This window comes from Pholcus phalangioides, unplaced genomic scaffold (genome assembly GCF_987345545.1).
Source record: "Pholcus phalangioides strain wild (caught in Gottingen) unplaced genomic scaffold, Ppha-v1.0 ptg000003l_1, whole genome shotgun sequence".
Classification (NCBI taxonomy): domain Eukaryota; kingdom Metazoa; phylum Arthropoda; class Arachnida; order Araneae; family Pholcidae; genus Pholcus; species Pholcus phalangioides.
The window spans coordinates 34,975,068-35,002,443 of NW_028301596.1; the positions used below are offsets into that span (position 1 = coordinate 34,975,068).

The 27,376-nt window shown below is 37.0% G+C and overlaps 1 protein-coding gene across 3 annotated transcripts in view; it reads left to right on the forward strand.

Moving 5' to 3' along the window:
* LOC149088453 (uncharacterized) overlaps nt 1–27,376 on the forward strand; it is a 179,564-nt gene that overhangs the window by 114,589 nt on the left and 37,599 nt on the right. For 2 of the 3 annotated variants that reach the window (XM_089247548.1, XM_089247549.1), the window contains one exon: nt 10,739–11,005. In XM_089247548.1, coding sequence (XP_089103674.1) covers nt 10,792–11,005 — 214 coding nt within the window. In that variant the 5' untranslated portion in view covers nt 10,739–10,791. Of the gene's footprint in view, nt 1–10,738; nt 11,006–23,512; nt 23,731–27,376 lie in introns of those variants that run through there. The other variant, XM_089247550.1, reaches the window with a different exon arrangement.

Below are 27,376 nucleotides of genomic sequence, written 5' to 3' on the forward strand. Positions count from 1 at the left end.
TGCAATTATGAATATTATAATCTTCTTAATCATCAAAATTTGAAGATTCCGTATCGATCAATAATACTTTGAAAAATATCACGTGACTCACCCTCAATAAAATATGAAATTCAAGCGCAGTCTGTATACTGTATATAAAATTGATTTTCCATTTATATTTGTGTGTATGTTCACGATACAAATACATAATTTTGGGCCGATCTGCTCCAAATTTTACCTATTCGCGGGCAGCACAAAATCACCTCACGGGCCAGCTGTCCGCGAATAGGTAAAATTACTGTGTGCTAAATAGATTTTCTTATTATTTAAACAATCATTTACCACAGCAGACCCGGTTAACAGACTATTTTCATCCATTATTTCTTGTGGCGGCAGTAATTAGCTACTATGTTATCATCACACTAACTTTTCGTACACACGTATTCATAAGCATACGCAAGATTTTCTCAAGGTGAGGAGGGGTGAATTTTTTTTTTCTTTTATATTTTTGCGGTTTACGTTTTTTTCTGCCTGCAAAATAACACTATAATGTCGGTTCAAGGAAAGGGGGATATAAATCCCCTTCTTAGCATACGACAATGCACGCGTAGCCCGTATTGCTCTTAAAGTTTGTTATGGGCATTTTTACTGAATTTCTTTCCGCCGCCTCGTTGGGGACAGTTGCCTTCTTGTGACCTCTGTAACCTCACAATTACGAAACTTTTTCGAAGTGGATGCCAACTTACATTGACACCTCGAAATTACAGCCGACTAGGCTACGCAGACCCCAATGATTCCAAAGGGCAAAAATGTTGTCATATGGGATGGTCGAGTTCATATTGTGCCGTTGAACAAAAGAGTTCCACACCCAAACACGATGATTTTTTTGTGTCAAAAACAGAGAAGCACTCATCGCTAAATTTCGACATTGCCGGGAAATAGAAGTTTATTGAAACTCACTTAACACTAGAAGGGCCGAACTATACCTTATACCTAAAAGGGCCGCTGGCAGTCATATTGACTTCTGCTTCTTTTTAGTGCAATATTTTGAATCACACTAAATTTTTGCAATAAAAAACATCAAGCATTATTCCACATGGTTAATTTGTTAGTTTTGAAGAAACTTGCTTTTTCTCAAGCATACAGGGTGTCCATAAAATGACTTTTCCAACCATAAATTTGAAAATTTAGAAGGCAACTGTGGACGAGATTCGCCATTGAAAAAAGATAGATAAACATTGCATTTACATCCCATCGTACGTTGCTCTATTTTGGTGATGTACAGTACACCTTTTTATATGTATATAACGGTCTTTTTTGTTCACTTTATTTAGTTGTTCGCGCACGCTATGGATAGCATACAGTATCATGCCACCGTAAATTTGCACTATCGTGGAAAAACTAAGGCACTATTAAAATTTCACTATATGTCGTGAATATAGTGATATATTTCACTATATTCACTATATAGTGATTATATGATTATATGATTGAATATATAATCACTATAGATTGAATATAGAAATATAGAATAATATTATAATCACAAATTAACTTATGAGGAATATACAATTAAAAAAAACATCTTTGTCTCTCTTTTTCATCAGTATTATCTGATTCAAACCAGTCATTTTCGGAATCACTACTTTCTCTTACGAGTAAATGTAGCAGAAAATCATTTTTTTCGTTGTCAGAGTTTGCATTGTAAGTCTCCTCAGCCTCAAATTTATTGTCTGAAACAAAATTCAGCACTGATAAAATTAAACTACTTTGTTCTTATACATCCTTTATCTAAGAGCCATTTCTACACATTGGGAATGAACCTATTTTCCTAGGAAAGCTTTCAAAGCAGATGGTGGCATGAAGAGTCATGAAATGCCAAACTAAAACAAAAACTGAGCTTGAGGTGAACGATCAGAAAAGATTTTTTTTCTTCAAATTTGATAACAGAGGCTGTAGCTAAATAGTATATAGTGTTTTGATTGTGTCCCTGCCAATAGACATTTTAGATTGTCCAGTAACACGATGCAAAAAAAATAGCATTATTTCATTTATTTTTTCTTATTGATATGTTACTCCTGAATATATGTTGTGTAGTGTGTGTGCCATCAGGGAATGATAGTGAATAAACCTAAAAGCAAAAATTTACATCAACGCCCACCACTAGGAGAAAACACGTACAATTCAGATATGGCAGTCAAAATGACTGCTCCCGGCCGTTTTAGAATAATATTATAATTTTTATAAACGTCGATATCTCCCGAACAAAACCTTCAATGGTTTCAAATTTTTTGTACACAGAGAAAAGTATAGAAATAATAAAAAGTCATTAAAAGTGGAGTGTGTACGTTAAATACTGTCGATATCATAGCGTTTTCAAAATCAAAAGCCGTCAAAATGCCGGCCGTTCTAGTGTTAACATGTGATTCACCAATAAAAAAGTAACATTTTCAAGTACGTTAAAAATAACATTGACAAGAGCATGTTAAATGAATTTTACTTAAATAAACTGTAATTAATTATGATAATTGGAGTGGTAATTATCATTATGTAGTATATAATCTCAATCCTTGATTTCAGTAAAAAATATAAATTCAAGTGAAATTCGTTGAAAATCGGAAAAAACGGGACATTTCATAAAATATTTGGGACGGCCAAAATTACAGGAATGATTCATAAAATAGGGTCATATGGTCACCGTATATATTCTAGTTTCTGGCCCCGCGAGCAGCAGAAATACCACATATCTGTCTAGCGGACTGTAAAGGTCGTACACCTCCTACTGTACACTATGTATAAATGAATACTCTCATTCCCCTTATTATTCGATAGCCAACTTCCCTGCGTGGTCATTTTTTCTCTGAACGTAGACATAATGCTAAAACTTCCTACATTCCACGGTCACCATAGGCCAACGTTTCTCAACCTACGGGCCGCGAACCAGAGGTGGTCCGAAGGCAGACTTGATAAGTTACTTCCAAATCAATCGTAAAAATGTTAAATTATTGTAATTGATATAAAGTAATATCCTTACGGATTCAAATAAAATTACAGCTTCGTACTCCTGACGTCACTATATCTCATTGAGGAAATTGCGGGATATCACTAGTTGTAACAAAAGAAAAATTACGACGAATTTGCTTAAAATTGCAAAAATTATAGTAAATAGAGATGCATTTCTGGAAAAAATTCGTTTTAACTTGATGATTATATTTCATTAGGTAAAAAACGGGACATCATCGATTGTAACCAAAAACTCTGCTATAAGTCAACAAAATCAATAATTACTGCGCAAATTACAGAAAAATTACAAATGGTTAGGAAATGAAAGCTTATTGGGGGAAATCACTGTGAATTTTTTGAAATGTAGCCATACTAATCAAAATATGGTTTACAAGCTATAAAAACTATCTTCATTCACAAGTTTAGCAGGCGTTCCAAATTCAAATATGCTTCATTGAAAAAACGGGACAACTGTATAAAATAGTATAAAACTCTGTCTAAAATGAAACATTCATAAATCCTGGCTGTCGCGACACTCCCGTAAAATACGGGACACCATCGTTTGTGGTCCGTCGAATTGTTTTACACATTTTATTGGTCCTTGTATTCAGAAATGTTGAAAAGGCTGCCATAGGAGGCAGAGGAGGGGGGCGATCGCCCCCTCCGTTCCCTCCCAAAAATTGTAGTATTAGCATAGGCGGGTGGGGGAAGGTAGAAAATTGCCTCCCGTTCACTATACACATCCTCAGTGACCCCCCCCCCCCGTTCGGGAAGCCTTTATCCGATTATGACGGTCACCCTATCCGACACTACTCACAAAAAATGAGGGTTTAAATAAGTAAATTTCATTGTATTTTTTTAATTGTATAATGAAAGGGGAAAAAAATTCATCTGTTTTTTACTGTTTTCCTACTAAAATATTTTCAAAAGACGAGCAACTGTGTCGCTGTCATAAACCGGCTTCTCTAAAAAGAATATACATAACGTTATTATCATTCAAAGCCGTACTCACTCTACGGGGAGGGGCAATTTCGGGACAAGGGCAAAGAGTGCTCTCGACCGCAATTTTCTGAAAGAAAAGCGCATACGCGCTCATACATAAGATAGAAAAAAATAAAATAAAGAGCAAATTGCTTCTTATTTTTCTTCTTCTCCCATTAATAGATGCCAAAAGAAGCTTTTCTTGTTTTTTTTTTTTTCTTTTTTTATTATTCTTATTTTACTCTTCATTTCAAACGCTGTTACCGTCCTTGAACTTGGAATAACGCGACAGCATCCAAGAGTTAGTTGCATGACGATGATGGCCCAAGTGTGTGTGTGTGTGTGTGTGTGTGTGTGTGTGTGTGTGTCATGGCCTCCTTACACGTCCCCCCCCCCTACTTACATTGGAAGCTAATAGGGTGAAGATTTTAGAAATACGAATTTTTGTAGTACGTGTGTGTATTCCCACATAGAGTATTATCCGAAATAAAACTAGAACGACATTTAAAGATATTTATTAACTCTCGGGTCCTTATGGAAATATGCATTTTTTTCCATTTTTATGAAAGGAAAATTGGGTTCGGGCTTTCCCCCCGTTCCCCCCAACAATGTTGAGTCCTCCCAATATTTCCAATAACTTTATGCCTATGATAGAGCACCTTGATCTAATTGCCTCCTTTCATATCACGACTGGACGAATCTATTGCGTGACATGTCCAGGGATAGGAGGAGATAGACTTGAAAGTCTGGGGGGGGGGGGCGAGATGATGATGTCAATCAATTCATATATATACATTTATACATTAGATCAGTCGACTCCACCTTTGACGCTGGGAGGGGGGGGGGAATGTAGAATAAGTAGAATAAATTTAAAAAATTATAGTTTCATACCACATGTTGTTCATTTGGGGCCGTTCAAGTATTACGTCATCATCGATGGGGGGGGGGGGGTTCCGATTTGCTGACTTTTGATGACGAGGGGGGGGGGTTTGGATAATGCTTACGTCACAACCAACCATTATGAAAATGAGTTGGATTCAGAGGGGCAGAGCTGATGACGAAATTTTGCTGACAGGGTGGGGTCAGCGGTTTGCTGACTTTTGCTGACAAGGGGGGGGGGGTCAAAAATGGCTAAAAATTTGCTTACTTGAACGGCCCCTTTTTATTCTACATATCGGTTTAAAATCAACAGCCTATTTTATTTTGTGAACTATAACAGATAGTTTCGGTTTTATTCAATTGGTGACAACAGAAGTCCTAGCTTAAAGCGGTTTCTCGTATTCATATATGTAATAGCAAAGTGGAAAAATATGAAAAATAATAAGTCAAAAACGTTAGGAAATTCTCTATTTTTTAATTTTTACATTATAGTGTTACTACACGGTCCTGTTTGAAAAAGCCTCTACACAGAGAGCAGGCATCCATTTCGTATTTATGCATACATCGTGTATCCAATACGATATATTCCTAAATGCGAAAATATTTAAATAGAACAACAAGAAAGTCTTTGGCCTACCATTGATCAAATAGACCAAAAGCTCTTATTGTTGACATGGGAAAAAAAGGGGTCTGTTTTCAACTTGCCATAAATTAACGGTTCATTAGAAATCCATTCTGTGACCTATCCTCACGCAACGGCAGCGTATATAATATATTGACCTCATGGCAGTATCGGCTGTCAACGATCGGCTTAAACTGATAGTATCTGATCCGAATAGTCTTCGTCAGCATAGAAAATGACCATGGCAAGACAGAAGGAAGTATGATTCGGTGCGATAAATTGATTCACTCGTGTAGAGAGCTGTTCTCGTCTCTCATTTTTATAGTACACACACTAATAATTACATGGAGGTCAACTCTTTTATAGACTCTGGGTCTCTTTCCTATTTCCACGTAAGTGTGACACCGTATCATACCTGAACTTACTACAGGAAGGGAATGCGCGGCCCAACCGCAAAGCGTACGTTGTGCTAGAAATGCAATTTCATCACATGAGGAATACATGTGGCGGGGGGCACTCGTTATTACTACAGTTTTCTAGGTATATTCTTTACCCCCCCCCCTCTACCATCGGTGTAATAAATTCCTTACGGCAAGGAGGCTCCGCCATTAACATACCGATTTTTCCTCGCCGCTGTTTTAATTACCGGTTGCTCGTAGAAAGTGTTTTCTTTATATTCTTTCCTTTATATAATGTACCCCTCTCTTTCCTCTTCTTCAAATCACTGTTGTAGCCAGTGGCTAAAAGGCGGATCGGGGAAATAGACCTCGTGCGTAAGTCTGTGGTACCCATTACGCAATTCCAGCACGTATGCCAGCGAGAAAATGAAATGAGAAAACCCTCATTGTACGCATGTTCGTGCCAAAAAACCAATTCCGAGTTCGTTTTTCTGCATGCGTGAAAAGGCTTATCTAAAGTATTTATGTGCTAATGAGCTATTGAATCAAAACGTCATCAACCATATGACTTCTTTCTTTAAATGTGTTAACAGTAATTTTCAACCTGTGATATGGGCACCATGAAGCACTTGACCGTACGGGAAAATCAACCAGCAATGGCGGGAGAAAAAACGAGTAAAGTAATAAAAAAAATTTGAAACATTAATTATCGTACAAATTACCATAGGGTATATGAGCTTCCTACGCATTTCTGGAGACACGCAAGCCTCCTACACATTTCTGGAGACACGCAAGCCTCCTACGCATTTCTGGAGACACGCATGAATCCTACGCATTTCTAAAGACACGCAAGCCTCCTGCGCATTTCTAAAGACACGCAAGCCTCCTGCGCATTTCGGGAGACACGCAAGCCTGCCTTCTACAACTTTCAGGTGTTACGCATACCTCGTATGCATGTTGAATGGTTAACTCATTTATAGGGCTGTAAGCAAACTTTCACACCCTACCCATTTCTAGTATTACACAAGCATCCTGCTCATTTCTAGGGGTAAGCACGACTCCCACTCATTTCTAGGGGTAAGCATGACTCCTACTCATTTCTAGGAGTCATAAACATATTTCTCGGGGTACGCAAGCAGCCTTACACATTCCTAGGGATATGAAAGCTTTGTACATTTCTAAGGAGCAGGGCTGGACAAATCTATTACCCGACATAGCCAGGGCATGTAAAAATTTCGATGGGGCATGTATTTTTTTTCGATCACATGCTGACGCGGGCAAATATTAAAAAAAATGAACATCTTTTCATTTTTTCAAGTTTTTCATCGACGATGATGCAGGTGTTTCTGCACACATGAGTGAAATTTCATAATATTTATTTCCCCTTGCTAGCCATAGTGCAAATGTGTCGTTAACGTATTTGATCTATTTTCACTGTCCTAATATTTAGCAGTGCTGTGAGCTCTCATACACTGCCACTGGCTCCTCTAGAAAACGAAAATCTTCACTTCCAGCGAAATAATATACCCAAATAGTAATCACGAAAGAAGAGAAAAAACTGTTACTATACGTTTTCTTAGTTTGCATAAAAAAGTAAATACAGTATATAAAGTGTCGAAAGAGATGAAAATTCTGTGATTGATTCTGGGAAATTGTAGAAAGTATTCATGACCTATTTTCTTTTCTACACAAAAATATCGGAAAAAATATCCATCACAAAAGTATTAGGTTTTTACTGCCACCTGTTAAATAAAAATTTAACTTTCTGTTGTAGTTTTTTAAATAAAGTTATTTCGTGGTTATAAACCGGTATGCCGCATGAAAACGAACAAAATGCGTTATGATTCTAAATATTATTAGTTTTTATGCTGCATTTGAGTATGAATTGTATGCGTCAAAATACCGGTTATCATGTTTTCATGTTTTTATCTAGATCATATTTTGTAAACATCAGAAGATAACCGGTATCTTGTCACATGAAATTTACACTGGCATGCAGAATAAAAAAAAATTTTGTTTCATACCACGTTAATTTTTATTCCGCACATCGGTGAAAAGCAACAATAGTTTTATTTTAAGAATTATAACAGTTTTGATTTTACTCAGTAGGTGACAGCAGGAGTTCTAGCTTAAAGCGGTTTCTCCTATTTATAATAGCAAAGTATAAAAAATATACAAGTGTCAGATGGTTATAGGAAATTTTTCTTCTTTTTTTTTCACTGGTTCATAAATTATTTTCCGCATTTATGACGCTCCGCAAAACTTTCACTTAATTACAGTGGTCTACAATGAGAACAAGGCTGAAGAACAGTAAACTAAACCGTACAAGGCCCAGGCTTTTAGATAAGTGCATATAGGTAATTATCTGGTGGACGATGGAATAGTCCGGGGGGGGGGGGGCGATAGAAGCTACCAGTATAACATAGGATCTTATGGGTTCGATTAAGTCAGAGGGTGACGTAAGAAAAAATTTGAGAAGTAGGGGGCGATGTGTGTGTGGAACAAAAGTTTGGGAAACTATGCTTTACACCAGCGGTTCTCAACCTTTTTGATTCGCGGAGCCCTTTGTAGTAAAAAAATTCTATGGCGGAGCTCCGTAGGCCCATTTCTTAATTATTTATCAAAGTTACTGATTTATTTTTACTGTTTAAAAATATTTATAATTATTATTTTTTAATTTTACCGGTTTTTTTTTTATTTTCCTCAAGCGGCCGCGGAGCCCCTGGAGAGTACACAAGGAGCCCCAAGAGCTCCGCGGAGCACCTGTTGAGAACCGCTGCTTTACACGATCGACACTACAATCCTTTCTAAAAAATTGTTTTTTGCAAGATGTTCTGGTTTTTATCAGTGAATTTGCGTTGTGTCCAGATTTTCGTCAGGATTTATCCCGATTTCTCAGTCGCATGAGATCTGGCCACCCTATCTCACACCCGTGTCTGCCTTCCGGTCTCATACTTTAAGTCAGCTATGTCTCTCTAAGCGACGTTGATTGTGACTTCTTTTCCGACGTCAACAAAGAGAAAAATTATAATTATCGGTTCCTCAAATTTAGATTTTAATTGATGACTCCGTTCCTTTTGAATTTTCACATTTCTAAAAAAATTCAGATTTAAAAGAAATATTATCACTTCCAATATTTTTTTATGCAAACAAAAAAATTACTTTGTTTACATTTTTTTCAAATAAATGCAGTGATAATATTTTTAGAGTATTTGAAATTCTTATTCGGGTATCTATAATGTTAAGTTACATGCCCGACCGGGCATGTAAATTTTTGGAGATTTGTGCAGTCCTGCTGAGGAAGTGCGCATGCATTTTTAATGGTAAGCAATTCTTCTGCGCATTTCTAGGAATACACAAGCTTCCTACACATGTCAATCAGTAATCACATCTACACATTTCTACGCATCAAAGGGATTACGCACATAATTAACGTCTTTCTACTGGGTACGCGAACCCCCCTTACACACTTGCAAAACAGACTTTTATGAACTTGTACAAATTCGTGCGCATCCTTTTGAAAATTAATACAAATACAAATACAACGCCACAACAGGAAAAATGCCCAACGAGGTGGCTGAGAAAAAGATGCCCATAAAAATAAGGATGTCATATATGCGCGATGTTTAACCCTAGATAACTAAACATTCGACTCACAGACTACCGACCCCTGCAAGTTTTACGAATTCGAGATGTTCCCATTGAGCTCGCACCACCTCACTCACAATACCTTCATAACTAGTAAAAAGTTGTTGTTTTTTTAATAATATATATATATATACATATATATTTAAATTTTTTAATTGAAATATTGTAATACTTTTCTTGAGTTATACTAATTTGTTTGAAATAAATAGAGGAAATATAAAAATGTATTTGGTTTTAATTCGTAGTCTATGAGTCGAATGATTACATAGTTACTGAGCAACACTGATTTAAGTTTAGTTATCTAGAGTTAACAGCCTAATATTCGTATCAAGTCTTTCAATACAATTGTTTATTTGGATGAGCAAAAGCAGTGTTGATTATTGTCATGTTATTTTTATTTTTGTGTTGCACAATTCATAAATTACTGTAGCACATACTGGTTAAAACTATTGCACAAATGGCAATGTTCGTCAACTGAAAGAATAATTTTTGAAATAAACGAAGCTACAATATATATATATACATATATATAAATTAGATATTATGAAAAGGCGAAAAAATTAGAAGGAATTGAAAAATTGGAAAAAATAGGAAAAATTGGATCAATGAGGAGGTCGTTTTCAAAGGGGACGACTTTTCATAATATCTAATTTATAATTTCGAGTTATGTGTATAAAGCAGCCTTTTTTGGCACTACACTCTGACTTTTGAAGTTTTTCATTGAAATCTGGTTTTTGTTAGTTTAATGCGTACTATATATATATAGTAGAATTTTTAGTAGAAATATTGTATATATATATATATATATATATATATATATATTTATTTATTTATTTATTTTAATTATTTCCCATCTATGCATCAATTTTAGTAGAAATATTGTTTTGTATTATATTGAAAAGTTTTGTATACTTGAAAGATTATTTAAAATATCAATTCTATATATAGGTATTTTTTTCTATTTTGGAAAGAATGTTGTACCGTTTTTTTTAAAATTATTTCTTGTAACACACACAACTTATGCGAAATAATTAACTAAAATATTTCTTATTTTAATTAAGAATTAACTAATAGGAACATAATTTTTTTTCCATACAAGAATTTCTTGTTATCGACAAACAAAAATTTCTGATTATTTTTCAATAAAGAATTCGATCTTCGACTTCGAAACTTCATGCCTTGAGAGAACATAAAATAATTTTCTTTTTTTCAATTTATTTCTTTACAGGTTGAAGTAATAAAATTCCAAGAATCTCAAATCAAAAAAGAATAAAATAAGAAATGAGGCTTTTCAAGCGTCAGTCGGCATCACCGCCAAGATTAGTCCGTTTGGCGATGCTGGATGAGGGAATGCCGCCAAACACCAGCAACAACTATCCAGCCGCGGGCTACCGCATGTCGCTTCCAAGCAGTTTCAGCGAGTGCAACATCGACGAGCTGATGGCTTGCGCGACGTCTCCTCCAGCTAATGTCGGCACTCCCAGGACAAGGAGAGGTAAATAATCATCTCTGCAATTTTTTTTTAAATTGTTATTCAATTCATGAAAATAACCCAAAAAGTTGCCTTTTTTTTTTAACAATACAGAAATTAAAATACAGTAAATAATGTTATTTTGAGAGACTAGCGGTAGACAAGAAAAAAAGAGATATATAGAGAGAGAGCGCAACAGATAGCTTTCCCTTCACTGGAGGGGGGCTGAGGGTTCCCCGGGCAAAACCGCGTTTCAGCTGAAAATGCCGGGACAGGACAAAGATGTTGGGGGTGAAAGAGGCCTCGCAATCAAAATATGCTGTGGATGTTGGGGGAGGGGAATCTCGGCCCGGGAATTAATCCCCTACCAACTTACTAATCTTTCATACCATGAAAGATTGCACAGCTGTGTTTGGTTGATGCTCGACGATTAGCATATTTCTTCAAGCAAAACTTGTTAAGAATATTATAGACATTGTTTATCACGTTGATTACTCTGTTTTTTTCCTGGAAATTTCAACACAAACACGACACAATAATTGTTTTTCTGTATGTACAATGAAAATACTGTGAAAAATCAGTTTTTTGGTCGAAAGTTTTTCATATATATCCAGCAAAATAAGTTCTACTCGAAAAATTAATTTTGTAGTTTTTCTGAAATAATACAATATTTCACCATATTTATCGTTTTATATACTTTATAAGTTTCGCATGATTGCAATATCATCATATCGAACTGAAGAGTGAATACACTGCTGAAAACAATTAAGAAATATGTAGTTTTTATTTAAATGTAATTAAACTTATTTATTTAAATTTTAAAAAATTTAGTATATGATTAAACTCCTTCATAATAAAACTCTCTGTGAATACCTAACAATGTTTTTTGTCAATATTTTATCAATTAAAATGTTAAAAAATCACAATTAAATAAAAACCACTTTTCCCCTAATTGTTTTGAGCAGTATATATTTCTTAAATTTTTTTTTTAACTTTGTATTGAATTTTTGAATTGTATTGTTTCTAAGAAAAAGACAGTGAAATCGAGTATTGATATTAATTATACGATAGCCACTCTCTGTTGCTAAAAAAACCCAAATGCAAGATAAGTGGTCGGTTGATAGTGGTAAAAAATATAGAAAAAACATTAAAGGAGAAAACGTGTTCTATATAAGTGTTTCTCAAACTTTCTCATTTCGCGGACCCTATGAAGCAAAAAGTGAGATGCACCGCGGACCACCTGTAGGTCAATTTCAACCCTGCTTCATTCCCGTAAAATCTACGAGTCAAATACATTTTTTTTTATAATTTGCATATTATAAAAAATTGAAGGGATAAATTACAATTTCACAGCACTAAATGTGCCATGCATGAAATAATAGTAAATTAAAATGATTCCACCTACCCCTCACAAAGTAGTCACGGACTCCCGGAGGTCCGTGGACTGTATGTTTGAAAAGCACTGCTCTGTGTAATGGTGGCATTTTAGAGAAGTTTCGCAGTATATTCATCTTCCTCTCTCACTCTCTCTCTCTGCTAATTAAATTAGGTTTTCAATGATTTTGTTCTTGATAAAATTAAATGAAAATATGAAAATTTAAAAACAGCTTTAAATTATTATAAAGCTAGAGATTATTATAAACAGACGGTATAGATTTATTACAGTTACTTCATCTGAAATGAATAGAACAAATGAACTGCTACTGGTTCAGATAAAAACTGATTTAAATTCATGCTCATGAAATAACCTTTTCGGAAGGCCATAGGGCTTATTTTATTCTGGTCTGGAATTTCGATACTGTACGCTGAAACCTAAGGAGTTAACCCTTTTAACCGTTTTCCCAGAAAATCGGAATGGCATAGAAGTAGACCCTAAACAGAGGTGAGTAGGGAGAAGTTTGGACCAGAAAAAGTTCTCTTAAGATGTGGCCCGTTTTCCAGAGACCAAAAAGGTTTTACTGTACCACTTTATCGCAATTCGTATAGATGCCCACCGCTCTTATAAGTCGGTATTTTGTGCAACACGGGGTGGTCTTCTTAAAGAGTTTTTTATTTTTATTTTATGAGATTTAGGTATGTAAGTCAAAGAAATTTCGAGATCGGAAGATGTAATGCATTCGTGTACAGTAAAAGTCCGTTATAACGAGTGCGGTTTATAACGAAAATCTCGATAGAACGAGTGATTTGCGGGGGATTGTCAAATAGGCAGTACTGCAAAAAAAGCTTATAATGAGAAGTCCGTTATAATGGCAATTTTTCCCGTGATTGTGAGTTGTCGTTATAACGGACTTCTACTGTACATACATAGTGATAAGTCAAGGTCGATCATAATCCATCCCCCCCCCCCACAGCCTTGAGTAGGGTTCCAATGCCAGGACTTTTGGCAAGCACCCGAGACTTTCATCCTGCCCTTAATATTGATTTTTCGGTAGATCTAGGCTTGAGAAAATTAATAATAATAATATATATAAAAAACAACATGGTCCCTGAAGCGCAGGGTTAGTACTAGCTATGACATTTTTTCATATTATATTAAAATTTAGCAATTTCTATACCCTCTGAATTATTTTCTTTTCAATAAAATATATGTAACCTCTTTTCCACCTCAGTGCCCTCTATCTCAACCCCCACCCCAATAAATATATTAGAAGAAAATGAAATATCAATGAAGTTTATCGAATCGGTCATTAAAGAACGGTGCCTGCAAGCGGATATCAAACGGCTATAGGTCCCAAAATAACTATCAAAGATTCAGACCAAAGGCCATCACTAACCACCGGCCAAATTAATTGCATATTTAATTCCCTAGATAGCCAAGAACGGGTTTGTGTGCTTTCTACATACATACGAATTTCCTTGACCGCATAACCTCAGGGAAAATAAATATTTTTGTTGTGGTTATCATTATTATCCCAACCTTAAAAAAAAAAGAAGAAAAGGACTCTTCACACTTATATACACTTTCTTTTCTACCTTGTCGATCGATAACGCAATCGCGTCTGAGTTACATCTCAAATTGCATAATTGTAGGACGTGGGAAGAGGCTACCGGACGTGATGGGAGTTGAAAATTGTAAAAGAATAACAACATTTAAAATATTAAAAGAAAAATTATGAAAGGTTATCCGTGTATATATAGGTGCGTTTACATTCGATGAGGAAACGCCTCTCATAGTGTATTGGGGTCAAGATTTGTCTGAGAGGAAAATTTGAATATTAATAATTATTCGACGGATTCTGTTTCACGTTGTCTTCGTCACCATGTGGAGGATGAGCTTTGTATGGAAAAATATTGTCCCACACTGTATTTTTTTTTTTTAAATTCTCGCCTTCCTCAATAACCTTGCCTTTCCCTTTCACTGAGAGGTAGGTATTAAAGAATGTTTCTTTTAGTCATTCAAAATCATCAACATCATACCATGGGATGAGACTCACCAAAAAGACACAGGGAAACTCATTGATGAGTCAGGAGTTGAAAAAACTTTTTCCCAACCTTTGGCTGTATTCCAAGGTGTTTTTTGTTTTCACTCCTCGTATACGGTGTGCTGTATATATATATATTTTTTTTTTTTTTTCATTCTCTAGAAAGGTTTTATTATTCCTGGAGATCTAAAAAAAATAAATGTTATTGGAGCTCCACCAACACTGTGTTGAAAGTAAATACGACTTCTCACTCTGTTGTTTTGGCTACTCGTATCATATAAACTGGATTCAAGCCAGAAATCTAATAGTACCCCGGAATCGGTGAAGGTGGTGATCACTTTTTCATTTGGGCACCGGGAATGTGTTCATTTCATCAATGACAACTTTTTTTCTGATTTGTACTTCCGTAAATAGTTGTAAACGTGTATCCGGCCCACGGGAGCAAGCTGAAGGAGGTAAGAAAACCTCTTGACTTGCACAGAATATTTCAAAAATATTTTATTCAACTAAATATCAAGCTACGTATCAAAATATCGATTATGCCTTAATATTAACACTCTAATAATGAAAAAACAAAATCTATTCTCTAATACAGCGGTTCTCAACCTTTTTTGACTCGCGGAGCCCTTTTCAGTATATAATTTCTATGGCGGAGCCCTGTTTGACTCGAGCAGCCCTTTTTTTACATAATTTTTATGGCAGAACCTTGTAGGCCTCTCTTATTTACTTATCTATCAAATTTACTGATTCATTTTATTTTCCGTGAGTCGCCGCGGAGCCCCTGGGAGTTGCACACGGAACCCTTGGGGCTCCGTGGAGCACCGGTTGAGAACCGCTGCTCTAATATATGAGAACTTCAAATTTTCTAAAATTCCCTCAACAGTTCAGCGAAAAAATACTTTGAGAATGACTGACCATAAGAATTCTTTTGATAGCGCTTCTCTTTTCAATTCAAAAAAAAAAAAAAAATCCGCCAAATTCAGCGTACATGCAAATTGATTGGACATAAAATATTCTTTTACACCATGTCAAGTCGAGCCGTAATGAAAATGAAAATGAATGGCCACAAGGATCTTGTTGTTAAGTGTCCGATACGACAGGCCATTGCTCAAGATACGCAACTATGTATGTCTTCATATGGAAGTTTCTCCACTTTTTTTTCCCCCTACCTGAGTTGTTGCTGAGCCCTGATCGATAGGGAGATCATATGCATACAAGTTATGCATTAGGCCGCCGGCTCTTCTTTTTTTCCCATGTGTCCATTTTTCTTTTCATCTTTATGCATCTAGTCTAGCGAGTGAACGCCATAGGATTCTTCTCTTTTTCCTATATGAGAGAAGTGCCGAATGCTTGTGCTTGTTTGTCCAGTTTTTCTTTTCTTACTTAGGGCTTGGACAACAGGGGTAAGAGCCCAAGAAAATTGTTTGCTCAACTCTCGCTTTCGTAATAATATTAATACGAGTATATAAGGTGCATTCGAACCTGTTCCGATGTTGGGAAATTATTTCTATACATCGAAGAGAAGAACAAGAAGCTCCCTGTTTTCTTCCGTCTTTTCTTTCTATCTGAATGTTTTGGTATCACCTTTTGATATTGATGTTGAACATGGATATTGTTCTATACTTCATTAAAGGTTCTACCGTTTTACCTTAAAAATTGAGTCACGTCTAAAATTTTTAGTAGATCAATGCTCCTAAGGGTTGGTAAATCTATTGTCCGATATGCCCGGGGCTTGTAAAAATTTAGACTGAGCATGTATTTTCTGATAAGGTGCTCCGCGTGGGCATATGAAAAATAACTATAAAAAATTTAAACGTTTGATGATGCAAGTGTTCCTACACACATGCGTGAAATTCCACAGAAATGTGGTTTTTTTTGGCAGCCATGATGAGAATCTGTAGTGAACATATTTTGATCTCTTTTCACGATTCTAAAATTAAGCAGCACGTAGCCGTTCACGGGCCTTCATATTTCGTTAAATATCCCCGTTAAAAAGTCTCGCCACAGAGAGCAACGGGCCTACGACGGTACAAATCTTCAATCATTACACTTCATTTACAGTTCGAGAAATACATGGCAGATGGCGCACTATAACAAGCATTTATACAGAAAAAAACTTCACGTTGGGCTCACAGCACGTACACGCATGCACATTCCAACATGTACCATTTCGTTAGAAGTTCCGCAGAGGAATATGGACGAGGTGCGTGTGTGGTTTAGTAGTGAGTTTAATGTTACAATTATTTGTTTCAGGAATACAATTTATACTTGTCACTCCGAAATTCATTTACGATACCACAGGGTTGTCCCAACAACACCATGAGGCCCTACCTGATACTCTACCTGGCTGGAAATAACAGGTAAAATACTTTCTGTCGAAAATCGCAGCGCCAGGTGTCATTGCCATAGAAGCTCGGCTAAGCCCATACGTTAGAATGGCCCTGCATTACCAAGTATCAGTGATATTATAAAGATGTGTCGGGTCTGGAAGAGAATCCAAAGGTTGGGTTGGAAGAGCATCTGCACCTTAAAAATGTTTTTAGCTACCATCGCTGTGGTGAAACTTTCTTTTTTCCTTCAATGGAAAGGCTGCTTGAATTTGCTCTCCAAGGTTGGGATATTTGAGGAAAACAAATTTAATCTGACAAATGTTCTAGGGTTTTTGGCACTCCGGCCACTGAACAAACTCTTCACAACACAAACAACCGGCACCTGTTGTGCTTAAAAAATTAGATTGATTGTCGAATTTCATCACAACGCTCAATCTTCTCAAGGATCTCCAACACTTGATAGAGTCTATCCGAATGGGTGAACAGACACAAACCACTTTACTGTAGCACTTGAAATAATTGCTCTCGAGGAGACGATATACCCGCGTTTAGCTGACCGCCAAGAATAAAGAATTTAGATTCCCTCAGAATCTTGATAGAGCACTTACCATCGGACTCTAAGTGGACTCGGCTAAGTTAAAATAGTATTTCTTTCACCATTTATGATTGTTTAACATTCAAGGAAGTCAACCGGACAATATTCAAATATCCATGGACACCACACCGTCTCTTTCCTTTCACCTACTACCTACTGTAGACAAGATGGTATCTCTCTCACAACACTGTTTGTACTTTGACATTTCTTTTGAGTCAAAGCTTGATTCATTGTCTTATTTTTTTTACATAATAAAGAAGATATGTTATGTAAGATTATGTCTCGAGCTGTAAATATGCTCAAACAAGTAACAAACAACATGGAAGGAAGGAAAAAAAAACCCCTGCAGAGAAGAGATGCCGAAGCATGGTACCATCGAAGGAGAGGATGTTCAATGTCATATGGTTTCCATGTAACCTGATTCTAGTCACATGACATGCCAAAGCATCTGCAGCATCTTTTTATTCTCCTCGTGAAAGGGTAGCAAGAAAATGCCCGTAATTATGACAGCGTTATCAATAGTAGGGCGATTGCGTAATAAAATCTCAGAGAAAGAGAAGAAAAGATAAGAAAATTCGAGCATTATTATAAAAAGCGGATTATAACCCGAGACAAAAGGAGACGGAGAAAAATTACCTCCCTAATTACGGTAAATAGAGGACAGGCCGTTGTTTTAATAGTGCGAATCAGCCTTAATTATGCCCGAGCCATGAAGTCACACGTCAAAGAAGTCCTTTGTGTTATTCATGGCTGGCTGCAGATTTCTGTCGAGCAGCTTAATAGTAATGATGACGGTGATGTCAGAGTTCTATTATTCTCTCTCTGTCTTGAACTAGTCCATTGTATAAAAGTGACTAACTCTCTCCTTCTTTCTCTCTCTCTCCCTGCCTACTATTCAACTAAGTTATGATCTAGTCACTGTCGGAATCGGGACCATGTTCATGAAAACACAATGTCGGAGAGTAATTTAATAAATTATGCTCAAGCTATGATGTCAGGGTTCGATTCAGCATCAAGTTTAGTCACATTTAATCACATAGTTCGTACTTTTGAGAAAGTGCTTGTGTTTGTAAAAGGAATATGAGAAAATATGAGTGCTAGAAATATATGAGGTTAGTCATGTGGGGAATTTTTTTTATTTTTTTTATTGAAGTCAGGTCCAAAGCATGAAGTGGGCTTCAAAGAAGCCTGACCAAAACAAGCATAAAAGTTAGGGTTATCAGACGCTCGTATTCAGTACTAAAAACATTGCCCATCTTCATGATGTAAGGGATTGTCCGTATTTTTCAAAATCATATACTGCATTTTCAAATATAAAAAAAAATATTTATTTTAATTCACATTATAACATTTCTAATAGCAATTTTTTTTTTTAACATTGGAAATCTTTTGCTTTACGTGGTGCTTTTGCGTCTTAATGGTGATTCGACTTGGTTTTTGGTGCCAGTTAAGTGACGATTGGTTAGATTTCCCAAAAAATGGTCAGCTATAGATGCCTGCGATCTGTGTGGTGAAAATGTGGTAACCCCCCTAATTAATGTCCTACATTAATTTTTAAGACAACTATAAGTATTTTTATGGGCATATTGTATTATATTTTATCATGTCTAATATAATCTTCAGTTTTTATGATTACTTTTTATAATTGGGTTGCTATATTTTAGAAATATATGGCATGCTATGGGTATCTTTTTCTCAGCCATCTCGTTGGGCATTTTGCCTGTTGTGACCTTGTATTTGTATTTTAGTAAGGCTGGCCACTAGGCATAAAATATGAACCGTACTTTCTTATTACTACCTGCCCATCAATTTTTCACACTTACTCTCTAAAATCGTTGTAATGCATCTCATTATCACTAGGTGCTCCCGCGCCTTGCTAAGCCGGCTCCATTTGCGACGACCCTGCCCTAAGGTAAACAATTTATTGTTTTGTGAGGGAATGGACAAAGGTCTCTGCACTTCTCGTAAAACCTATCAATAGAATCCAAGTGCTCGCACCTGTAAAATTTTCTAGAGTTTAAAGTTAGAGGAAAGAGTTGTATAGTAGCAGCCAAAGGCGTATGCAGGATTTTCTCGAGTGGGGGTGCTCATCATTTTTCTTCCGCGAAGTGGTTTTATGCAAAAAAAAACTAAAATCTAAGCTTGGGGGGGGGGGGGGAGATTGGGAGATTAAACCCCCTCTTAATTGCATTCACCAATCCAGTAACAGTAACATTTGCGCGATTCGGCTGCCATGTCTACTATCAAGGGGAAGTGACTAATGTTCCCTCTAATCTGAGCACCCGTGAGCGGTCGCATACGCAAAATGCACCATTGATATGATGGTATATCGTAATATTGCGCACGGAAAAATCAGGTCCCATGCAGGTAAAATAAAAAATCAGTGAAAACTGAGCTACACCCTCGTCAGGGCCATAACCAGAAATTTATTTCGGAAGTAACAGCTGACATTTCGGGGGGGGGGGGGGGAATGAAAGTGGTAAAATGTGATGAAAGTGATAAAAGTGCACATGCATAGACTCATGTTTGTTATTCCACGTATATCAGCAATTTTCTAACAATTCGGTCTATTCTCTTAACCCGCGTGAGCATATGTAATCTCCCCAATTCGAAAAATTTAGGACGGGCATTGACGAATGCCTCACTCTTAACCATGCAGAAATCAGGTAAATATCATGTCGTATGAACTGTTTATGATGTCTCCATTGAAGATAACCCATTCCCAGAGAGTAGTAATTAACACCAAATTTTGGAGAACACGTGGAAATCATTCTCGAGTTTTAAAGGATAGTAGCTTACCCCAAGAATAGACGTTTATAATTTAACAAAGAACCGAAGAGTGTATATCTTCTAGCTCTTATCAACATCATACATAATCTCTGAACATCGACCATTCTCGTAGTTTTGTTTTTCCCTCAAATTGGAGAAAAGAATCGTCACAACAAACTGGTAAGTGGTGACCTTGCTTTAAGCGCCCTCCCGTGACATTCGGCCTTCAGTTCCCAGAGACACAAATCAACTTTTTATTTACCTTTGGCGATGTATCGCCCTGTGTTACCTGATCATTCGAGTTTGATCAATTATATTTGAAAGCAAATATCATTATTGTAAATTGAGTCACAACCCCGCAATTTCTCTGGAAATAAACTATTTTCCCTATTACGGCTGAATAAACTATTTCCCCCCCCCCCCTTCGTGTTGCATAAAATAAGAACACCTATATCCGCGATTATGCCCCCAAATATTTTATAGGGCCTCCCCTATCTTGACAATAGAATGGAAGCAGCTGATGTATGTACTGAATGTGCGTGCTGGTACAATGACAGAAATACCGTTGGAGTAGGGGGGAAAATTGAAGGAGGGTTCTCTCATAGAAACTTTCTAAACACCCACAAAAAAAGCGCTGGTACATAGGTCATACGCCATTTTTTATAAAAAGAATGTATGCGTACTGTAAAATAAGACTAAGTACGATCCATACTCCTAACCTAATCTGATTGTTTCACTGGGAATTCTCGAGATTTTTCTGAATTTTGAGTGACCCAAGGTGCAATTCATTGGCGTACGCAAAAGGCGGGTTTTGGGGTTCTAAACCCCCCCCCCCCCCAAGACGAGATTATAGTGTTATTTTGCTGGAAAAAACGTAACCCCCCCCCCCGAGAGAAAAAAATTGAATCTTCCCCCCCCCCCCCTGCGAAAAATTCTGCGTACGCCTATGGTGCAGTTCCACATCATCCAATCACATCAGTCAAGTCCACGAAACATTTCCAGATAACTTGAATGACCCACGGCACATTCACAGATCATTTAAGCGATCTGTGGTGCTGTTCCATATCACTTCAGTGGTCCGCGGTGCATTCCCAGATCAGTTGAATGACCCGCAGCGCAGTTAAGGATCTTTTGAGAGACCAGTGGCACATATAAAGATCACTTAAGTGTGACTTCTGGCACACTCCCATTTCAATCAAGTTGCCTGTTCCACATTTCCAGATTACTGGAGTGACTCACGGCACAATTCCAGATTACTGGAGTGACTCACGGCACAATTCCAGATTACTGGAGTGACTCACGGCACAATTCCAGATCACTTAAGTAGCCCTCGGCACATTTCCAGATCCTTTAGTAGCCCGCGGCACATTCCCAGATCACTTAAGCAGCCCTCGGCACATTCCCAGATCACTTAAGCAGCCCTCAGCACATTTCCAAATCCCTTAGTAGCCCGCGGCACATTTACAGATCACTCAAGTGGCCCGCGACTCGTTCTCAAACCAATAGTAGCCCGCACTATCCAAAAGATTCAGCATCCTCACTCTACATGCGCAGAAATTGACGAGATGACAGTGAAGCTATTATAAATAAACAAAAGGCGCACGCAGGGGCGTTGTTCAAGATCTTAACCCACACGGGGCACTTTTTTCTTTTCCTTTCATTTGCCAATGAATGGCAAGACGGATGTAGAGATGGGCAAAGTCACATTTTTGGGTCATTAAACCGTACGTAGTAATAGTACTCTTTATAAGTTCAAAGTCATACAGAAGAAGAGGCTTGTCTCGTTTGTTTTGGAAGCAAAAAAAGAAAACAATGAAACAAAAAAGAAAGAAAGAAAGGACCGATTGTTTCTTTTTCGGGAATCAGAAACTTGTTGTATACAAAACTCTTCACTTAATCATAGAAAAAAATAAGCACTGAATATTTTTACATGTTTGAACAGAAAGGCCAATGTGTTATTTCAAGAAAAGAGCATCTCTTATTACACTCTTTCAACAGATAGCGTTCAATTTCAGCCTTATTCAATTTCCATGCATAAAGGTTGAACATTTCTAGCGCCGTAAGAAAAGCAACAATAGAGTCTGGAAAGAGTAGGGCTTGACAAATCGAAAAAAATATTTAGGCGCCAGCCAAATTTCTTAGCAGCTTCATGGTATTTTTCTCAAGAAGAACGGTCCCAAATAACGTTTTCCTTTTACTTTCTCATGTTAAAAGGTGTAGCATAATGAAATCAGAAAATTTTGCATCGCCTTTAGACTCCAATTTATCAACCACATTTAGAAAATTTTAGGCACCAATACCGATTTTATAGTCGCCAGGACAACCTGGCACCTGGGATTTGTCCAGCCCTGGACAAGAGGATACATTATGATTTCTCTGTTATGATTGTGCTAAAAAAAAAAAAAAAAATTTTTCCCATCCTCGTAAACACATTAGAATCCTCCATTTTGGGGTATCTATTGATGTCTCTCTATATTTAGATAAAGGTTCCAGGAACCCTTGGTTTAACTAATTAAAAAAAATATCACAAAACAAAAATTACTGATGTCTCAAGTTGGGATATATAGTCCGTTCATAAGTTATTTTAGTCGTGAAAAAATGATATCCCAAAGAAAACTTTTCCCATTAAAAATCTCTTTCATAAGCTCTCATTTTTAACGAGCCCTCAGAGACACTCGAAACTCAAAACTGTAGAAAAACAAATTGAATTTCAGTTAATTTTTTTAGTGGGGGGCAAACTAATAGCGAATGCTTTGCCATTTAACTTTTTCCTGGAACCCTTTGGAGCTGCACCTGGAAAAAAAAAAAAAAAGGGAGGGAAAATTGTGAGATTTCTTCCAAGAACTGCTCCATTATTACAACCAACCACATAATAGTGACCAAAGCTCCCATCAGATGAGAATGAATAGGATTTTCTGACTCGGAGAAATCGTTTCCCCGCCCTCAAGGCACCAACCACATAATATGATGAGGGTGGGGCGGGGGGGGGGGTTTGAAAGGTACCCAGCACTTCCAGAATCGACGACATTCTTTGCTACTCTTTCAATCAAGGAGCAGCAACAGCCAAAAAATACAAAACCAAACCAGACAACTTTCTACAAAGGATTAGGCTTCAGAAGAAAAGAAATAACCTGTTGAAAACGGATAAAAAAAATCAGGGGGGTGTCAAGAACGGAATGCGGAAAAAAAAAAGTAAATTCTATGTTTTTGAAAAACCCTTTTCACACTTATTTTTGTGGCCACTATTCAGCTGGAAATTCTATTCAAGGAAAGATTATACTAGGCCCTTTTTCCCATTACAACAAGACAATCTTCGTATTATACGAGGAAGAGCTTTTCTTGTTGAACTAGGCTACTGCCCTCTATTTGGCGCCCCGAGAACGCCGTGGATTTGTGGGTTTTGTTCACACATAACCAGTCCTTCGATCCTCTGTCAATCCGCAAACACTTCGTCTCTTCCTCATGTCAACATGAGTGAAAGTTGTGGTTTTCGCTGAGCATCATCAGTGATAACTGCCATTATTTGCAACATATTATTTGAGTGGCCTGCTGATTCATAATAAAGATTAATGATGAAACGTTTCTTTAGTGACGCTGATTCAGAATCTTCTAATGGTTTTTGGAGTAAGAAAGGTAATTTCATGATTATTATTATTAGAGTCGGGATTATGCAGCGCAAATGCATAAGTGCGTATGCAATTGAACATATTTTAGCGGTTTTTATAGTAACTGCATATAAAAGCATGAAACTACCGAAATTTTAGAATAAGTGCATATTTTTAGTATTTTGTTTTTATTAATCCCATTGTACTAATGTTTTCAAAAATTACTTTTATATTTTTATTCTTCCAATTTAATCAAATTTTTAAAAAATTTTCCAGGAAATATTTTTTACCATTGAAAAAGAAGAGTATATTGCTCCTTTTTTTCTCTTCTAAATTCATGTTTTCTTCATTCTTTTAAGCATATTTTTCAGTTTTGAGTGAACATTTTTCTACTTTGGTGCATTTAATATGCATGGTTTTTTTTCATTTTTGCGCATATTTTAAGTAAATATTTTTCATTTTTAGTCATATTTCTGCATTTTTAAATGCACGTTTTTTTTTTTTCATTTTCTGTGCATATTTTTTGGTTTTTTAGAGAAACTTCAGCATTTTTCAATGCATATTTTTTCATTTTATGTATATTTTCTAATATTCCCATGGAGCGCATGTTGAATTTTCAAAACATATTTTTTATTTTATGCATATTTTAAAAATTTTATATGAATTTTTTCGCTTTAATTCATTTTTTAGTACTTTTAAATGTATATTTTTTTCATTTTCACGTATATTTTTTATTGTTAGTCCCATATTTCAGAATTATTAGGTGAATTCATTTTCATTTTTCCTGTCATAGAGGCCTTTCAAGTATTACGTCAGCAAATGTGTAGCTATTTTTGACCCCCCCCCCCCCGTCAGCCAAATTTCGTCATCTCTACCTTTACCTCCTAACACATACTGGTGGTATCAGAGTCGTACGCGGGGGGGGGGGGCGCATAGGAGAGGACGCATCTGGTGGGATGATCTGTGTAATATATATATATATATATTTTTTTTTTAATCCACAAAAGAAATTTTTTTAAATTAAAATTTCAAAAGAAAATACCTTTTTCATTATAATATAATCGATTTCTATCAATTTCAATGCTATTTGAAGGATAAGAACTCAAAATTTCTTTTGCGACTCAAAATTTCTTTTGAAAAATTCATTGCGACCCCCCCTCTAAGCCACATGGTACACCCTTGGCCCGCGGGCCAAATGTGGCCCTGGGTGTTATCTGATGTGGCACGCCACCTCAAACCCAATTTTGTAAAAATGAACTATGTGGTACATTTACAGATCGCTTAGGTGACCCATGGCACAGTTCCAGAGCATTTAAGTGACCCGCGGCACACTTCCAGAACACACCAGCGATCTGTGGCAGTTTTAGAGCATTTAAGTGCCCCCCCCCCCCCAGTGTGGCTCTACATCACTCAGGTTACCCGCGGCACATTCCCAGATAACTTGAGTGATCCGCAGCATAATTACGAATCGCTTGAGTGACGCGTGGCACATTCCCAGATCACTTGGATCCGCGAAACATCATCACTAAAGTGGCTCTGTAGGCCTTTTCAATAGGAAGAATGTTCAGATGTCCACAAACTAGCGAAAGGTTTTACTCGTTTTCGGCGCACCAAGATGCCATTAAGAATATTTCATATTTTTATAAAGGGTGGTTGATGACGTCCAAACCCCCCTCCCTTGTCATCAAAAGTCAGCAGATCGGAAACTCTCCCCCCCCCCCCGATGCTGACGTAATACTTGAATGACCCCATACCTCAGCATTTTTAAATGCAGATTTATTTTTATTGCATATTTTGCCACTTTTTTTTAGCGCATAATAATCCGAGCTCTAACTATTATTATATGGTATCCGTTTATCTGTTACCACAAATCTCCGAAATTCTGGCAGTTCGTGAAATGGCCGGCCATGTTATAAAAGAAACAAGTTCGGACTTTTACTTTCAATTGACGAACTGGTCAGACTTCGGACATAGCCATGACTTATTAACTATTCACATCGTTAGGGCTGTTATTCAATGTAGTCAGTAAGAAAATTTCTCTATTTAATTGAGAAAAAAAATTGTAACGGTCCCAGTCAGCCCGTATTTAGGGTCTCTTACCTGTGTGGTCAAAAACCCCGCCGCCGAATCCAAGCTAGAAAATATTGCTAAAAGATTGTACCTTAACCGTAAATTTACTGCTGCCTTTTACACATGTTGCACGTATCTAAATACAGTTAGGGTTCCAGCAGTGCCGTCTTAATACATGAGCTCACCCGGGCACGGCTTCAAGAGAAGGGGGGTCCTCTTAAAAATGAGATCTGGTTGAAATTTTCGAGAATTTCCCAGGTAGGATCTCAGAAAAACCACTTGGCCCGGGGTGCTATTGAGACTGTCCATGTTTTCTTGTCGTGACTTTCCGCCTTATCCAGTACCTCTTGTCACTACTCTCCTCCAGAAGCAAAACTCGTTCTACTTTAGTGAATGAATAAATTTATGATCGATAAAAATTTTTATAAATAAGGTCGTCTTCGGACCCTTGGGCTAGTTTCCTGAGCTTCCGTTCTGTAGGAGGCTCCACACAAGTCCGTTTCAGTATCATGGGGCCCTACCCCGGACAAACTGTAGTTCTGCCCCCCCCCCCCCCAATAAGCTGGAGAAATGGCAGCTTAAATATTTGCATACTTAACTCTCAAGAATCACTCTCAAGATGTGATCACGCACTGTTCCGCACTGTTCCTCATATGTATGGTCCCTAGAAAACTTAAATTTTTGGGGCCCTAATTTTATACAGCGTTTTTATATAGAGGCATTATGCATAATTACTATCAAAATAAATTCCACTTTTAGCAGTATTCTACTGGGGGAGGGGAAGAGAACTAAAATACAAAATCAGCTAATTTTGGGGCCTCTGAAAGTTTCTTGGCCCGGTACTTGCCTTGTTTGCTCATGCGAGAAACAGGCACTGCCCTACGAACTTTGGATTTCAGACGTGCCCGGATAGACTGGTGAAGTGAAATGGCTCTGATTCGATGTTGAAATCTGCTGGATTATGAAAATGGTCACACCTTTCTCCCATCGTATTTAACTTGAATGTTTTTTTATTTCTGACCACCTGAATTTGTTTTTTGAATTCTTTGCCCCCCCCCCCCCCCGGTCAACTGTCATGGCTCCCCTTCCTCTTTATTTTGTCCCATGGCCTCTTTAGAATATCCCAGGACCGCTAGTACAAGAATCACTGCATTGGATGAATTTCTCAAAAAACTGGACTTTCATAGAGATGCCCCCCCCCCCCCAACTTTGTAGAAAAGTTTTACTGCATACGCCTATGACTTGCAGATTCCAAATCCCTGAATAATAAATTCGCGTATGAATTATACTTACTGTTTATACAGACTAAATTGGTTTTTAAAGATATACGCCTAAATTACGGTCTTTGAAACTTCCGGCGTTTTAATTGGACGCCCACCATGTTTACTCGTTTGAAATACGCCTTCCTCGAAGCGATTCTTCCCTTTAAGAAACTATTTTTCATTCGCAACCAATAATTATCACAGCAATGTTGTAACTCGGAATGTAGGTTATATCTGAATTACTAATTATTAGGTTAAATAATGTAATTTATATGGATAAATAGAAAAGAGAGAGAAACGGATATTAAAACGGGCCGGTATGTTTCACAAATCTTTCCTCAG